The sequence below is a fragment of the Setaria italica genome, chromosome III (assembly GCF_000263155.2).
Source record: "Setaria italica strain Yugu1 chromosome III, Setaria_italica_v2.0, whole genome shotgun sequence".
NCBI classification, from domain to species: Eukaryota; Viridiplantae; Streptophyta; class Magnoliopsida; order Poales; family Poaceae; genus Setaria; species Setaria italica.
Window position 1 is genome coordinate 13,820,414 of NC_028452.1, and position 17,933 is coordinate 13,838,346.

The 17,933-nt window shown below is 42.4% G+C and overlaps 2 protein-coding genes across 2 annotated transcripts; both read right to left on the bottom strand.

The window, feature by feature from the left end:
• Positions 1-572: 572 nt before the first annotated feature.
• LOC101764292 (carnosine N-methyltransferase) lies at positions 573-7,431 on the bottom strand. Its single transcript, XM_004961482.3, has 18 exons — positions 7,162-7,431; positions 6,052-6,124; positions 5,869-5,912; positions 5,531-5,573; positions 5,202-5,429; positions 4,924-5,076; positions 4,176-4,241; positions 3,821-3,865; positions 3,635-3,714; positions 3,125-3,189; positions 2,961-3,027; positions 2,764-2,877; positions 2,359-2,432; positions 2,002-2,099; positions 1,763-1,822; positions 1,614-1,682; positions 1,478-1,531; positions 573-1,125 (listed from the first exon to the last, which is right to left on the bottom strand). The coding sequence occupies exons 1-18, from the start codon at positions 7,239-7,241 to the stop codon at positions 1,054-1,056; spliced, it is 1,485 nt and encodes a 494-aa protein (XP_004961539.1). The 5' UTR covers positions 7,242-7,431; the 3' UTR covers positions 573-1,053.
• An 890-nt stretch (positions 7,432-8,321) lies between these two features.
• Positions 8,322-15,691, bottom strand: LOC101764976 (serine/threonine-protein kinase tricorner). The gene is made up of 14 exons (XM_004961484.4): positions 15,471-15,691; positions 14,427-14,809; positions 13,630-13,804; positions 12,669-12,752; positions 12,330-12,571; positions 11,992-12,226; positions 11,270-11,349; positions 11,069-11,153; positions 10,477-10,608; positions 10,289-10,402; positions 9,349-9,396; positions 8,886-8,970; positions 8,732-8,788; positions 8,322-8,645 (listed from the first exon to the last, which is right to left on the bottom strand). Exons 2-14 carry the CDS (start codon positions 14,636-14,638, stop codon positions 8,524-8,526), a joined length of 1,671 nt encoding a protein of 556 aa, XP_004961541.1. The 5' UTR covers positions 14,639-14,809; positions 15,471-15,691; the 3' UTR covers positions 8,322-8,523.
• Positions 15,692-17,933: the final 2,242 nt, after the last annotated feature.

Sequence of the window (17,933 nt, forward strand, 5' to 3'; positions counted from 1 at the left end):
TCGAGGTTGTGGTGTCTGTAATTCTCTTCCTTTTAATAAAATATGTGCTTAGGTCCGTTCTCGAAAAAAGACTTACATCCATGTACATCAGCAGGTTCTGGTTGAAAGTTGAGACTGCTCTGGAAACAGTTTGTGTGGGATCAGACATTCATTTGATGGACATATACCTAGATGGAACTGTGTTACAAATTCGTCTACTAATTCATTTATAAATTATACATAGAGAAGAATACGCTGCCTGTCACAACATGGGAAACATGCCACACAGGGATGAGCCTCATCACCGATCATGGATTCCTGTCAGCGGGAAGTCAATCCGGCACACAAAAACAAAAGCAGCTCTACCCTATGCAATCAGCAAGTTTTCCCTCCCCGTACTATACCCATCTTCAAAATGTGTGCTTTTTCGCGTTCGCTTTCTACTGAAGATTTTTGTGTAGAAACCTAGCATCTAAGTCGTTGTAGTATAGTGGTGAGTATTCCCGCCTGTCACGCACGTTACAATGGCGCATATAAAAACCATTTTTTTCTCTTCCAAAATACTGAAACACAAAATCTATTCGGCTGTCATATGCAGAAAAATTTCAGCTTCAGCGCTGAGAAATGTATAATGGACAGAGTTCAAGAAATCATGGTACAGTTTCAATTCACAAATTATACACCTTTGGAGTTACTGCCTATAGATCACAAGACAAGCGTCACGATTTTGACAATAGTGCATCTCGTTGTGCTATCCCGGTCTCCAAACCAACTAACGGTCTAACACCTTGTACGCTAGCTAGCTCATCCTTTTCTCCTATGTAGTCCGAGCAGAGACATCGCCCTTTCCTATGTGATGCCAATTATATTCTATGTGAATCAGGCAGCTAATCTGATATATGGCTATCTAAAGTTGTCATGGCGCAGTTTCTGTAGAGTTTGAATACAATGGTGAAAAAAATGATGGCACGAACTGATCATCCCATTTGCGCCAGCCTGGATAAACACGCCATGGACTGATCAGCCTATTAGTTGTATACCGCAGATCACACTGCATAGATGATTATCTTCACTTCAACGAGGCTTCTGAGCCTTTGCCCGAGATGCATTCTTCCTCATTGTCCAGAATGCTGCACGGTATCGATTCTGCAACTCGATTGAGGTACGAATAAGATTTTGGTTGACATATCACATTAAAACAAGTGGCTCATGGACATTCACAGTAAATTGGCAGGGATTGGAACGTCAGATGTCAATTAACAGAATTCAGCACAGCTTAACCCCAACTGTTCAGAATTGAGAGCTTTCAAAGTTAGATTAACCCATACACACCAAGACCAGCTATGATCATGTGAGTAACAACACTTAAGCATTCAAACTTGCCCATCCAGCAACTGATTATGTGAAATGAGGTTAAAATCATGCACAAAATCATAGAATGCACTTCACAAATTAAAGAATCCCCTAGCTATTTGGAGATACTGAATTGGAAACTTACCTGCATCATTGCTCTCATATTTGCAGTGTAAGTAGTTTCTATCATTTTCTCCACCTGCAAATCATATATCAAAGTAACCCATGAGAACAGCACTTTCATAAAAAATACAATATAAATTTAAAGCATAAACCCTCACCTCCATCACAAATCCGTAATGGTAAGCAACCTTTTTCACATCTTCCAGACTTAGTTCAATAGACATATCCTGAGTTCAAGGAGATAAATCAGGCAACTTGAAAGAAAAGATACCGCTTACAATGTGCCTAATGGAAGTTAACTAATTACATCATCAGGCCCATATGAATCAGCAAAGTGATATAGAAGCGGGCCCAAGTTTATCCAGACCTGTTGATTGAAATTAACACAAAGAATAGATATGAGCGAAAGAACAGCTTTAACCATGGTAAAGTTACAAAATTTACTGAATTTATGAACTCAGTAATTGGTTTACCAAAAAAAAAGTTATTGATGATTCTCATGGAGAACACAAATCAGCAATCAATTCCTAAAGCGAAAGAACTCACCCCACCATCCTTAAGAACTTTTGATATGATCTCAATATATTCAACAATATTGTGTGCCGTATCCAGGAAGAAGCAAGTTACAACAGCATCCCATGCAGCTGGAACAACAAATAGAATTGCAAAGAATGTTAAAATTGCATTGCTCTATCATACAGGTACTGCAGCCTGGAATCAGGAATGTAGTAGCAAATGGTACTACACTAAGACTAAAGCAAACAGTAGAGTTATGCTTGTTCTGAAACATACCCTTTATTTAACAGAATGTTAGATTATTTTAAAGTGTTAAAAAGTATTTTGGATTCATGCTGTCTAATATCTATATTCATAAAGAACGTAAATATCATTGAATTATCTCACATTCTTGGCTCTCCTCACTGTAGACCTCTACAAAATCCCCAGCACACATTGAAAATCCATCCGTGATACCTGCACTGTTGATAGAAAAGAAAACTCAGACATTCGTAAGCTGAGTATGTCAAAGCAAATAAAAGAAAAGGCAAAAATCAATATCTCTCTTTTTTGCGAGACATATGGCTAAACAACAATGCAAATAAACACTCAGTGTTTACCTACATTATTAATAATGCCAAATGACTGAAACATGCCCAAGCATTAAACCCAAACTCGAATAAAATGAAGTTCAGATTAGACATTCAAAATGTGAAAGCACATTTGACAACTAAATAAAATATTTCAACATTCAAAGGTCGCATTTTTGTAGGTAAAGTAAAAAAACACATCATATATTGGGATAATAGGTACCTTGAGGGATGGATATCAGGAAATGAAACAGGCCGAAGTTGATCATTGTCTGAAAGAGAATTGCAGTTACTGTGTATCCAAGGATATATAGTCCATTCATTAGCCTCTTGGGTGCTGGCAAAGTGGTAAGAATAGAAATATCATTAGCATTATGAAGTATGAACAATAAATAGTTTGGCATGTAGAGATTATCATACTGGTTCAGGATGAAACTTGAACAAATCAGCATGTAATATGAGAACTCATTCCCCTGGCTTACAAAACCTGTTCAAGGTTAAAAAAAAATACAACATCAAGATATATCTCAACGGTTCCCAGAGAATTTTAGCTAAGTTTTTAATCAAGAATTTTATTGCAGTACCCAGAGAAGATATCTCCAGCGCCAATCTCCCAAGCCCAGCACCAGGGACTAGACATGAAGGAGGCCTATGAAGTTTGACAAATGTAAATATCAGTAATGCAAGAGTAACAGTAAATACCGCAGTATCTTCTGTTTATTCCTAATGTTGAGATGCTTGCAACGATCATCCATAGCTAGCAACAGGTATAAGTTTAGGTGATATGCTACATAATCAAACACATATGAAGACAATCAGCAAGGAGAATTTCACTAAATTTCTGTTCTTATAGCTTAGATTAAGTGGACAATTTGAGAACAACAAAGTTACAACCTCACAGGGTTCTGGCCCCTGATTGACATCAAAAACAGCTTTTTACCATTACTGATAACAAACTTCCCATCCCGCCCACCCACGCATACACATAAGCACATCCACAAGTAAAAAAGGACAGCAACGTATACATACATGGATGCGCAATCCATGCAAGCACACTTGTGAGCAAAGACAAAAAATAATGCCAGAAGGTTTACCTTTCATTGCTCCGGTTAGGAAAAAGACGATTAAGCTCCTCGAGAATAGGCTTGTAGCACTCATCACGTTCCTTTTGACCCTGGAATAAAATAAATAAAAAAACAGCAGTATTTTTCAATATTTATATCAGTACACTGAAAAAGAACTCTGCTTCAAGTCTATTACAGTTTAGAACAGAAAATTACCTCTTCAGCCCAATCTCTCACTATATTTCTTATGATGCATCGTACCTGCATAAAACAGATCAAGATGACTAATAAAAGCAGAAAACAATAGAAAATGTCCAAAACAACATGCAAACTGGTGAGTAATTGCATATGTGGGCATAGCATCAAGTTCAGACAGAAATGCACACAGAAATCAGAAAAGTACAGCATGTTTCAGCAATTAAAATTTCATGGGCATAAAATAGAAATCAGCACAAATGAAAAGCAGCAACGTCACATACATCTTTGGCGGTCAACCAATATACCCTTGGCTAACTTCCATTTATAGCATTGTAATATCACACTATCTGCACTGAATCAGAACAACGCTTACCTTGTCAACATCAATTGGAGGAACATTCAACTTGAACAATGAACCTGCGCAATGCCGTGGTGTTACCTAAAACAATGAAACAGGAATTAATATTCCATAGGTATTTGATTTAATTATCTGTGAGCAGAAGATACTAGAAAAATTTAGAAGAGGAATAACTGAATCAGTGCATGATGTACAGAAAAAGGTCAGTGCTTGGTAGGCCAAAAATGTTCGCGAAATGATGTGTAGTATCCTGACCCCAACTTTAGTATTAGTTTGATATTAGCTAAAACTTTTAGGTATTTTATGGAATTTATGAAAGCTGATTCACTTCCTATCCTACCTTAATTTTCATGGAGTTACCTATCTCTTATCCCTACATTCTCATGGGATGGCAATGGCACTGGAGCACTATCACTTCATATTGCGTCTGTAATCTATTTTGGTTCTGTTGTTTTTCCAACCCATATAATAAGCAGCTTCTCCCTCATGTTTTGTTCCCAGAACAAGATTTGCAAGACTATGATTTGCTATTGTCAAACGTTTTGTTCTGTGCAGGTATCTTGGCACAATTGATTATTTGTTGCAATTTGAAATCTACACGTGTGTACACAATCTCAGTTGTACATGGAGTATTTCCCATTTCGAAAGCATGCCATATCCTTGAGATTCATGACAATGAAATTCAAGTATGATTGCATAGTAATATCCCACATTATGCAATTGAGAATACTCCAACAGCTTATGCCATGCAAGTAGACCTTACATTATCAACAGCAGAAGATGCAGAGACATCTTTATCTTGACAATAAGCTGTGCTCGTATCTGTATCACCATTACACGATACATGTACACCTTGGGATGTTCCCAAGTTGCTGCCAACAGGCTGCGAGCAGCGTGCCGTGTGGTCTTCCTCATCCTGTTTAATATGTAGATATTTAATCAGTCAAATTCAACAAGCAATACAATGGAATCTTCAACAGTATATAATCGGTGATATTATCTAAAAGTGATATATAAAAAAAGGATACAGACAGGTCGTGCCTTTTTATTGACAGTTTCACTTGAAGAACCATGGGCCTTGGCATCTTCTTGGGGGTTATCATGCTGCTCATCCAATGATGTATTGCTTCTGGAAGTAGAAATTGTTGAGCAATCACCCCTCCCACTGGAATGAGTGCAATCCACATGAATGTGGTCATGCATGTTCGATGGATGATCATCGCCACCAACATCTAGATAACGACTCATGTCGAAAGGATGTTCAAATGCCTGCATTGTTTTCATTTTTAATAATGCCATCATCATTGCAGTTTTTGACAAAACATGTGCATTGCAGTTATCACCAAATAAACAGTCTAAAAAGATCATACCTCAAGCATGTTCATAATAAAAGCTGCGTTCATGGATATACACCTGTCAAGCAATAAAGCGTCAAATAACAGCAGCAAACCTTCAGCAGCAAGCATAAAGGCCTTTTTTACATAAATGACAATAAGACGTGGTGTCCGCACATCTCAGTTGTACGGCAGTACCAAACATTAAACAACAAACAAGTAGAGAACTATTCTGAAAAGGCATTGGCCCATCTTTTTAGAATGTTTCGGTAGAAAGCCCCATGAACATAAGCACGTTGGAAAATCTCATATACAAAGCAGGAGAACTATTTATCAGTACTATATCGTTGCAAGCATGAAACACAGAATGTTACCATCTGAGTCTTTGGTACTTCAGACCAAGGTGGAAAAGAAGTTCCTAAAAAAAATGGCACAAATGTGGGAGAGCACACAGCATTAGATGAGCTAATAAATCAAAATGAACTCTAATGTAGTTAGCAAAGAGTAATTGGGTTCAAAAATAAAGGAAAACATGTGATCATTATATAAATATATACCTTGTGTGCAGGAGGAAGCATTTTAAATGACCGCTCATATCTCTTGACATCCCTTTCTGCTGCATCTTGATAGCTATTACAACCGCAAAAGAAATGTTTTAAATTTTTATCAAGATAAAAGGGTAGGGCTAGATTTTCTCATGTAGTTATATTTCTTAAATATCATTTCTTGTTCCGAGTAGAAACTGACGGTTAGCTTCCCTACGTTACCAACTATTTGGAAAAAAAATTCAAAAACTGATGTTGCATAGATAAAACTTTTAAACAAGCCAACAGCTGGCAAAAACTAAGCATGTCTTCCAATCCTCCATTCAACATTTTAAGGATCGTAGATTAATCGACTACATCCAAAAGGTTTACATAATTGCAGATTATAGGCAATTTACCATGCTGATCCCCCTATGGTAACATTTTGAGGATTCAAAATATCAGACTCCCATCAAATGCACCCTCTGATAGCCTCAATCAACAACAACCAAAAACCGGCACAGTGCTAGTAAACACCCGCATCACTTAGGCATATCCACTGAATAGTTTCTCCCTAATACGCCGAGGGTAATAAGTCAAGGAAACCAACAGAAACCTCACCAGGTCTAACACCATACCCATAACCCTGATTCACTATCCACACGAACACCGCCATGCACAAGGAAGCACATCCCTCTGCCCATGACTTGGTTAAACTGGGTTGTGCAAATCGAGAACTCCTAAACAGCGTAGACCCTTTATTCTCCAGGGGGAAAAAAACCAGCGCAGCTCCCCGGCTTCCCCGCCAGCTGGTTCCCCGCCACTACCCAATCAAATCCGGCTAGCATCTCACTCTCCCGAACCGGCGAGCGCCCACGAACCCTACAACTCACACGAAAGCATCAAAGCGAACTGCTCCACGCCTCCACTCCCAAAGTCCAAACTCCAGGCCACCCCGTCGCCCCCCACGAGGCCACGACTCGGAATGGCACGCGGAACCGTCTCTAGCACCGAGTCCCGCTGCTTACGTACTTCCAATCAACCGCGGGGATGGCGGCGCCGCCGGGAATGAACGGAGGCCGATTCGTACAGGGAACGGCAGGGTAGAGAAGAGACGGGGAGCGGGGGATGGGGTTCGCGTACTTGGCATAGGCGGCGAGGATGCGGCGGAGGGACTTGATCTCGAGGGCCTCCTCCTGCTCGGTGTACCGCCGCTCGCTCATCCTCTCCGGCGGCGGCGAGGTTGGACTATTTTTTCGGATGGATTAACTGGTGCCTCTCAAGTTGTTGACTGACAGGTGATGATGACACGAATGACAGCCCCCATCAGTTTACTCGGCCCGTGTCATGGTCCGGCCCGGCCCTACTGTAGTGCCTTGTGGTTCAGTCCAAGTGCCGGGTCTAGCGAGGCCAATAATGGTACTGCAGACACGAGCACACGCGACATTTGTGACGTGCACCAACGAGATCTTCCCAAAAATAATTGTGATATCAGTGTCATCACTGTAGATTTTGTGAGAGTGCGCTGTCCCAAGCCTGTTCGCTTAACTTATTCAGCTGGCTTATCAGCCACCAAACAGTGTTTTCCTCTCACAACAAATCAGCCGTTTCAACTTTTCAACCGGCTTATAAGCTGAAGCGAACAGGACATTACTTCAGCTGTATTCATAAAGTTGCCGAAGAAAGTAGAGGAAGCGATACCAAGTGCTCATTCTGTTTTTTAGAAGAAAGCAGCTAGAGCGTTCGTAAAATACATAAATTGCAGCCTACAACGCCAAAAATAGCATGATTTAATTGTGAAAACATGATGAGAATCCAGCCGGCCTGGACGGCTGGTGAATGCAGTTGACCACACGAACTGAACGTAACTCGGCGAATAAGATTCCCTACGGTAAAACCTGTCCATCAGAATTAAAACCTTCAACTTGGGGTTGATGCTCATGACGCCAACTTCATCAATCTTGAGGATCTACCGACTCAATCTCACGCCAACTTCATCAATCTTGAGGATCTACCGACTCAATCTCTTGTATGTGCTCATAGAGGTAGCGTTGCGTATTCATATAGTTGAGTTGAGTGTGTGTGCATGTGTGTGCTGTGTTTCGAAAAAAATTGCAGTTTGCCCACATCAAAACGTCAACAGCCCACGGTAGCTGCTTCTCGAGTTCTGTCTGAGCGCTTCAGTTAGTCAAAGTTCCTGCAAAGGTTACCAAAAAAAATGATGCCATGCCATACGCATGCTCGCCCACGGCCTGAGAACGAGTATACAGATGCAGCCAGCATGCCTGAGAGGCAGGGGACAGTTGGAACCGTAACACAACATACAGCGAACACAGCTGCTCACATCGAATGCCATACTATTTGGTGGGAGAGATTTTTTTTTCAAGCATTTGACTAAAGAAAGCATCGGTTAGGATTTACAGACGGGGAGCGGGATCAAAAGGCAGCAGAATTTTTTTTTCCTTGTTTTACTTTCCTATGCTTTACTTTTTGAACCTCCATATCCTATTTACGTCGAGGTTGGTATTGTTCTGGTGGAATGCTGGAGTGAGACGAAGGTTGCCCCTCCTTCGGGGGCAACATGCTTAAGAAACTTCCTTGAACAGGCTCCTCTTCATCCATGCTCTCTGCTCAGAGATGAATGAAGGTAAGTGGATCGATCACGCAGATAAGATAGTGGAGGGACACGTAAAATACTGGCTCTGCTTATTACCAAACAATGTCTTGATGGTCGGCCGTTTTGGTTTCGAGCTCTTTTTCTTCAACTCTGCTGTTGCACCAAGCAGCAAATCGTTTTGTCAAGCTAAACATATAATTAAACAAGGTGAAATAGTGCAGAGGAGGAGCAAGGTTAAGGGAGAGCTGACCAATTCCTGCCACTTCATCGTCATTTACAATTTCAAAGTTCTTGTAAGTATATCCAACAAAGTTTGCATCCTTCGATGGAAGCATCTGTAAAAGAATAGTGTTCTTCAATTCATTGGCAAAGGGCAGTAATAAAATGAAGATAAATGCCCAACGAGTAAATTTTTCTAGTCAATTTCCTAAATATCTGTGCCCTCCAAATCATTAGCAATCTTTGAAATGCATAAGTTTCTTCATATTTTATGGTTAAAAGATGCATACTAGACGAACAAGAATTCCTTTTCATGCCCACATTGTGCCACTTATGAGCACAGATTTGTCTATTTCTTGAATGAGGGGGGAATCAATGCACAAACTTAGCAATAAAAGATACACATGAAACAGCAAATAAGGAATTGCCTATAACAAGATCTGTCCTGTAAACTTCCACTATCAAGAAACTTTCCATGGAAAACTCATGCATACCTTTCTCCATGGGCCAGACTTAGATGAACTTTGCATTTGAGCTCCAGTCTGCAGAATAGTGGAAAACGTAATTAAATGAGTGAACAGTACAACTTTTTACAATGTTTAGTAAAATCATCGATGCAGTCATAATTCAAGATTCACCAGGTCAACAACAAACATGCTATCATGGAAACAATGAAAGAACAGAGTATTATGATAGATAATTCAAAAACTACATTTAGTACTGTTTAAAGCCCAACTGATATGAAAGGAAATCGCACTACATTCCTCCCAATCTGCCCAGTTGTATCGCTTAGGTAGCAGATAGAAATTGAGATTAGATCGCTGAGTTCATTGATTAGTACTACTAGAGATCTAACCTGGAAAGTTTTTGAATACCCTACAAGAAATTTAGCTTAAAATGCACAGGGAACCAACACAGACCACTTGATTAGAAGTAAAACTACATACTTCCGAGCAGGAGGAATTATCAGGTGGTGATATTAACCTGTAAATTAAACATCACTCAATCTCTATCTGTTTGCGCCAGTGCTCGTTGATAGGCTAGTTAGCTCTGATGCAGAGTTATAGCCTAGCAGCTCAGTGTGCACCGCTTTTTCTTCTTACTTCTGTTTGTGTTTCAAACATCTGTATTTCAGTTTGACTGTGAGGGGTTTAGCCTTGTCTCAAAAGGGAGGAAAACATTCTGGGGAACCCCTTCTGTTTGATCTGTACATATACTAGCCGTGCCCAGAGCTTGTGTTCGACTACCAGAGTGAACACTAATCGGTATGAAAATAAAACAGAAAATAGGGTCACAGACACCGTGCCAAGTTCACGCCATATTAATCAATGAATGTTATGTGGCATCGACAACCAACCGGTTTTATACAGTAGGCAAATATTATTGATGCAGATAATCTGCAGAACTAGACCAGCTGGGAAAGTAGAATATTACCTCCTCAAATTTCTCAAAGTTCTGAGTGTCTAACTCGCCATTAACTTCTGGTATGAAAGCAGCTTTCATCTGATACAACATATCCCATTGAACACCTCTAAACCATGGATGCGCCTAAAGTGGAAAATAAAATGAAATTAGTTGGGTAATTGAGAGTAATGCGAGCGTACGCATAAAACATGACACACTTTTATTTCATGGGCTCCTTTTGTGCCTAGTCTCTGCTCGACATTGCACAAAAGCTTGCTGATGAGATCCTTAGCTTCAGGAGAAAGCTTTGCCTCTTCAGGGAATTTCAAGTGACTTCTCCAGTTCACAATCTGCATGAACAAAAAAAAACTAAGTTGAGATGCATGTTCATAAAGCCATAATAGCATTTTGGTTATCACGGTAAATGAGGCAGCTGGGGAATTTGCTTCCATACCACAACTTAAGATGCACTTTTAATCTATACCACTGGGCTAGTCAATGAGAAGCGGGAATTTTTTTTATATAAAAATCACAGTAATAATTAAAAAGGTATATAACCACCAACTCCCAGCCACAAAGTAGTTGTGGTTACAGATTTACAGGCAAGTCATAGTCATACTACTGTGGCACACAGTGTAATCTGCTCCCATGTAAGTGTTATCGATTTGACACAATGCTGTTATGAAGTTCACATAGGATGAACCTGAATATATTATTTCAAAAAAATAACCTGAATATAGAATATGCATGACGAACCTGAATGTAGAATATGTATGACACGCATATGTATCCTGTGGATATCACACGTACCTTTCTGCAAGTTGACATTGGATCCTCTGAATAAAATGGAGGGTAACCAACAAGCATTTCATACATGATAGCACCAAGGGACCACCTAAGGAAGAAAAAAGAAGTGATGTCAAGAATCCATCAAAATACACAATGCGCAGGGGGTGATAGAATTATTAAGTTTAATAACTAAAGATAAAATTGCAAGATAAGAATCCTAACCAGTCACACTCCATTCCATATCCTTTCTTTAGTAGAACTTCTGGAGCAATATAATCAGGTGTACCAACTGTTGAATATGCCTGTGCCATAAGTGCGATTAAACATGTTAACTGCGCTCAACTGCTCAAGTGTAGAGTCAGCATGACAACACAGAAACCAGAATTATGGAAAAAGGAACAAAAATCTAGCTAAAGACATAGAAGGACCCAGGTTTACCATCAACTGGTGTCATCTATGATTCATATAATCCACTAGACAATTAAGGCCCAGAGTATTACTATTTGCCCTTTGGTTTCCTTTGCAATTAGAATAGTGACATCGTAACTGGTTTCGTTGGTTTCACCAAGCTCCATTCAAACTACAGTGCCCCACCCATTAGCCATTGACTCCATACTAAAGATTGGTTTATGTCAAGTTGTCAACAAAATAATATATTATTATATCTTTAGACCTGGGAACCATTTTCATCCGTTTAGAAGTCTAATAATGATTGGTTAAGAGAGATATGTCCAGACTAACTGAACTGCATCAGTGAAAACACAGTTCAAAACTAGAAAGTTTGAAGGAGCAATGTAACTTTTGTATGGCTTTATTAGAAATAGGAGACCAAAAAGTAGGTAAAGTGCAGGCAGAGAAAATTGGGTTAATAAAAATCACCATAATATTGGAATGCTGCTTCCTGGTCATTGATAAGTTAAACCCAGTTTGGATATGCTACTTACCAACATTCGGCGGTTCTTTTGCCAGTGTGATAGTTGCTCCTGCTGTGTACGCCTCGGTGCCGAAGGATTGCTTAACCTGGTACTATCAGGCAAAGGTTTGGTGCCTTTTCCAGGCGTATAATCCGGTTCATTCAAATTTGGAAAATTACTGCTGTCCAAAGGTTTACACAAACCAAAGTCAGAAAGCTTCAGGTGACCACTCCGATCTAACAACAGATTGTCTGGCTTGATATCCCTGACAAAAGGAAACGCGGAGGTACATACATCATTTCAATTATATAGGATCATCTGGCATTTTTAGGGGGGGGGGGGGGGACACAGGAACACTCGTATGGTACCGATGAATGTAGTTGTGCTTGTGAATAGATTCAATAGCAAGCACAGTCTCTGCAATATAAAATCTAGCTTCGTCCTCTGTTAGTGTGTCCTTGCGCATAAGTAAAGTCATCATGTCCCCACCAGGAAGGTATTCCATGATGAGATATAAGAACTCTTCATCTTGGAAAGAATAATAGAGCTTAACTATGTAAGCACTATCAACTTCTGCAAGAAGATTCCGTTCAGCTTTGACATGTTCTACCTGAAATATGCACACACGTGTCAGAGGATAACATGCAAATCAGAAACAGAGGCAATGCAGGCAATGCAAAACAATGCAGACAGACCGTACATGGTACCTGGCCCCTACGAAGCATTTCAGATTTCTTGAGCTTTTTCATTGCGTACACATTCTTAGAGGTCTTCTCTCTACAAAGACGCACCTGCACAATTATAATTTAGAGTGGCATAAGTGACTCAAGGAAAAGAATAGCATAATAATTAATGAAATGAAAAGAGGCAGAGTCAACTGAAAGTCTGAAATAGAAGACAACAAAAGAATCAGCTAAACCACTTGTAGATAACAGTTACTTAAAACTACATGAATAAACTGCACTAGGAAGGAACAATTTTCTCTTATTTTCTTCTTGAAAATAAAGAAAGGTTCAGCCTTTGCAGCAAAAAGGTGTTCATCCAAATATTGACTAAATATAAAAAATAACCAGCAGATGACAAAGACACTACAGAGATTAACTCCAAGAATCTGAAAGCCCAGAATGGACACAAAGGACAAAAGGCGGAACGTGAAAAAGGTAAAGTTGAAACAACACCAGGGTGCTTTACAATTTTTGCGTATGTGCATGCAAGGAATGGAAACTCAGAGTAAGCATGCATCGAGGGACCACGTGACAATTGAATGCCATCAATTTGGAGGCTAAAGCTGGCATGGTCCACAAAAGGTCCAAATACTAAAGGACTCTAATGTGCCATATAAATGTCAGCCAAATAAGGACAAAAACGTTAACTTAATCCCAGTTTTCTTACAAGCAAAAGAGTTGCGAGTAAAGTTGTAAAATACAAGACGGAGCAGCAAGGCAGTACAAGTTTCCAATTATATGAAATATCCACATTTATTTAGTGAAAAAAGATTTTATGAGCAATAATGCCAAGCCCAACATTAGTATGTGTAGAAGAATCACAGAAGGGATAGAATTCAAAAGACAAAGAAATACTGCCATGTATATCATTGCACTGGTCTGCACAAATTGTTAGAAGTCCCATAGTTGGGAGGCAAACGATGGAGACCGAAATGAACAGTACCTCTCCAAATGCACCTCTCCCAATAATTGTCAAAAGTTCAAAATCTTCAACTCCCATCTTGTGTCTCTGCAAACGCATGTATTCAGTCTCCTTTTTCTCCAAATGCTTCAAAATATTATTTTGCTCTTCCACAGGAACTTCAGCATCTTGTAATTTTCTCTCCAACATCCAACGCCTAAAAGTAAACCAACATGTTATAAAATTAAGATAAAAAAAGTTGGTGCAAGTGAATGTGCAGTGAACACAAGGAAATATAGAGAAGTAGATTGGTATGTAGCATTGAGTGTACAGTGTGTGGTGTTAGTAGTGGTTGGGGGGAGGGGGATGGCGCGCAGCATATAGAATGAGCATGTAAATTGTTTGAGTTTAATGAGGCGATCCTAAAAAACAGTTCGTGATTATATTTTGGTGTTAAGATATTGGTTTTGCTAAGTCACTGGTGCATCCCTAGAAGGCTAGAACTTAATATAGTACCTAACTTGAGTTGACGCCGTAACTGAGCTTTCTATTCTGGGCACAGCCAAGTTTACATACTACTAAGGAGTAAGCACTTGATCTTAACCATCCGCATGGCTGCACCTGTGTTTACCATTCCAGTCTCAACATGGCATGTGAAGTATTGTCGGACATCCTTCTCATTAACAGCAAGATAGGGATATTCATTTCTTTCCATTCTACACTAACACTACAACCGTAATTTAGATTTTTGCTACTCGTATGTAAAACTCAATGGGTACTAAATCTACAACTAAAGCAGGCAAGGACACAAGCAATTTCAAGTTCATTGGACTGCCTACCTCTCTTTCCTATCTTGCAGGGACTTCATCTGGGTCTTGTAGTGGTTCTCAATGTACTGCTTTGCGGCGGCAACCTTCTGTTTTGTCGCACTAGAAGGGGCGTCATCCATCGGGGGCTTTCCTGGATCCTTTCCATGGCTGGAAGCAACTGCAGGACTCTTGGATTTGTCCCTCGGCTGGAACTTCTGGAACCAACTTCTCGCAGAATCCATCCCCACTCACAATGGCATCATCTCTGGAACCAGCCAAGCCTCTTATCCTGACCAAAGGCAGCAGGCACGGGGGATGTTGAAACGGTCAAGTCACTCAATCCGCCCCAATTGGATCAGGTATCCAAATCAACAACTCTCCGTGGAACCCGATGCTGGGGACGACACCTCTATCTGAAACAAATAAAATAATCCGCAATCAGACTCGGAGTCGTTCCGCCAAGTTGTGCCATCCATCGCACGACTAGATGGAACTGAAAATGTCAGCGGAACAGTTCTGGTTTTAATAATTCAATCAAGCCCGTTCGCCCACGGCACATATAAACCTACTCCGAATTTCAAAATTCGACCACGCTGAACTCGAATTGCCCATAAAAAAAGTAGCTCCAAACCCGGAAGGGAAGATAGAGCTTAAGATCTCAGCTCCAACCATAAAAAGGATTTCAAACAGAAATTTCTCAAAACAACTCCATTTCGGCACCCAGAGCCGCAGAATTCGGTGGAGGAATCGCATTGCCGCGGCGCGAGAGACCCCCAAAAATCACTAGCGCAAAGCAGCACCAAAACCCATCAACTAACCAGAACCAAACCGGCCGACTCACTCCCCAAAACCAGAACCAGAACCACGCGCCGGCGAGCACCAATTTCGCCACCAGAGACCCACCCAACGAGCAAGTCCCCCGCAACTCCCAGCAGAGCCCCGAGCCCCCGACCGAAACCGCGGACGCGACAGCAGTTAGGGAGGAGGGGGGAATCCCGGACCAAAACCGCGCGCCAAATCGGGCGGGCAGGAGCGGAGCCCCGGCGGCGGATCGGTGGGGAGGGCGGCGCTCACCTCGGCGGCGGCGCGGCGGCGGGGCACGCGGAGCGGATCTCGCGCGGGGCGGCGCCGCGATTGGAGCAAAAGCTGGAGGGGGGCACTCGCGCGACCCGCTTTTCCCTTTCCTCTCTCCCCTCCCCTCTCCTCTCGCTCCCCCGGGTTGGTTGTCTTTTCGTGGGCGGAGGCAAACCGTGTGAGACTAGAGAGAGAGAGAGAGAGAGAGTGAGGGAGACTAGAGGGAGAGAGGGAGAGGTGTGTGTGCGTAGGAGGGGAGTAGCTTGTCTTGCCTTTGACTCGCGGAAACGAAACTTCCTGCAGGCTTCGCGTGGCTGGCTCCCTCCCTCCGCTTCTCTTCTCTCTACCGGGTACCGGCGGGGCGCTATCCTTCTTCCTCGCCCGCCCGCCCTCCATCACTGTGCGGCCCACCTGCCGCGCACAACGCGACTCCCCAGCGACACAAATCAAAAAATCGTATCAATCCCGCTCGTCCATTCGGCTTGGGGGACGCTTTATTTTATGGTGTTTTGGAAACGGTGGGGGAGAAGAAAAATTGGAGGTCCATTTGTTCGCTTGGGCGCGCTGCCGCCTACGGCCACGAGAGGCCGAGTGGATGAACGGACCGTAATACGGAACTGACGTTTTCGATATCCCATTTGCTACACGTCAATGGTGTTCCTCGGGCTTTTGAACCTTAGAGGAATTCAAAACATCAAGGCGACTCGTGAGTGTGAACGGGCATACGATGGAATAAGAAGGGTAGGATACAGACGGGAATCATCATCATCGTTATTATTATTGTCTTTCTTTTCTTTTTCTACTTACATTGTTATCTTTCATTTTACCTTGTAAAATGCACTCTCTCTCGTGAGTCGTGACTTTTACGCGGCTAAATTGGGTGCAGATACGGGTTGCTTGTCAGATATCGTTACCCGCATGGGTACGGATACGGGTACAATTTTATACCGCGAGCAGGTATTGGAGCGGTAGAAATGTGCCTTGTCGAGTGCAATGGCACGGTACCATCCAGCAGGTATGGACATATCGCAAGACACATTACCAAATTTCACTGTTTCGTCCCAAGTTCAGGCTTGCTTTAAAACACGGATTCCAACCAGAGTGTAAAACATCTAACGAGAGAGACCAAGATTCGCCTAAACAGACCCAGTCGGGAAAAAAAAACTGACCGAACTTCCTATGTCCCCATCATTAACACGTCACCGCATTTATGCTGCCTGCAAGAGCTCGCAAGGGAATGTGCTCTGCAGTCTGCACTGCAGCCGCAGCCTCGCAGTAGCACACCTGCACTTGCACGAGCGAGCTAACATTCCCTGAAAGCCGATCGACCGCTAGTCCCACAACCATACGACAGGGACGCGCACGTTCTTGAATCCTAACAACCCAAAATGCCCGAAACGGGGCCTGCACCAGGCTACCACCGGCAGTCAGTTGCGAAGCGTGCCAGTGCAGACGCAGCAGGGCCAGGGGGAGGTTGGAAGGTTGCCCCGTTCGGTTTGGCCTCGGCCTCGCTCTCGTTCCACGTCGCCACCCAACTCGAGCAGAATCCTAGTTGCCTGTTGCCGTCGTGCTACGTACGAGTACGACGAGCTATCTGCCCTTCCTTTCAAGTCTCGTCCGCCAGGGACAGTCGGGGGGGAGGCAGGTGCAACCAACCACCTCGATCCCCCGCCGATCGAGCTTGTGGGGGAAGAGAAGACACGAGACGGCGGTTGCTTGACGCCAAATGCAACTCCGAGCCTCCGAGGGGTCGGAACTCGGAACGCGGAGTCGAGCCGGATCGCGCGCGGCAACCCGGCCGCTTCGGTTAAGTTCACACCCGCGTTGGGCTGGGTGTTGGCCGCGGAAGTCAGGCCGGGATCCAATTCCTATCAGAATCAGACGGTGTGGGCTTTGGTGTACTAGGAGTTTGGAGCAAGAAACGTGTGGGTGTGGCTCCGCTTCGAGCGTTGTCTCGCTTGCCGGCTGATCTCGGTGGAGCGCTGGACATGTGAGCGAGCCTGACCGTGTAGAAAACAAACGCAATCATATGCCTGTGTGCTTTTCGTGGGAAAACAATTTGCGATCGTCGTGTTTTATTAGATTATTATCGGGGCAACAGGTACTCGCATGAATCATGATTAAACCATGTGGTTTCAGGCTTAAGCCTTTTTTTAATTAGTTGCCCTGTTCGATTTAAGATGGAACGGTGGCACGTGCGCAGTTCATCATGTTCGCTGGTGCGCACATCAGATTATAAGGTGTCTGGATACACCCTCCTAAACTTCAGTACCCGTCACATCGGATGTTTGATACTAAGAGGATGTTTCCCTTTGCTTATTTTGACACGTGTCACATCGAATGTTTAGATACTAATTAGGAGTATTAAACGTAGACTATTTAGAAAATCCATTACATAAGTGGAGGCTAAACGGCGAGACGAATCTATTAAGCCTAATTAATCCATCATTAGCAAATGTTTAC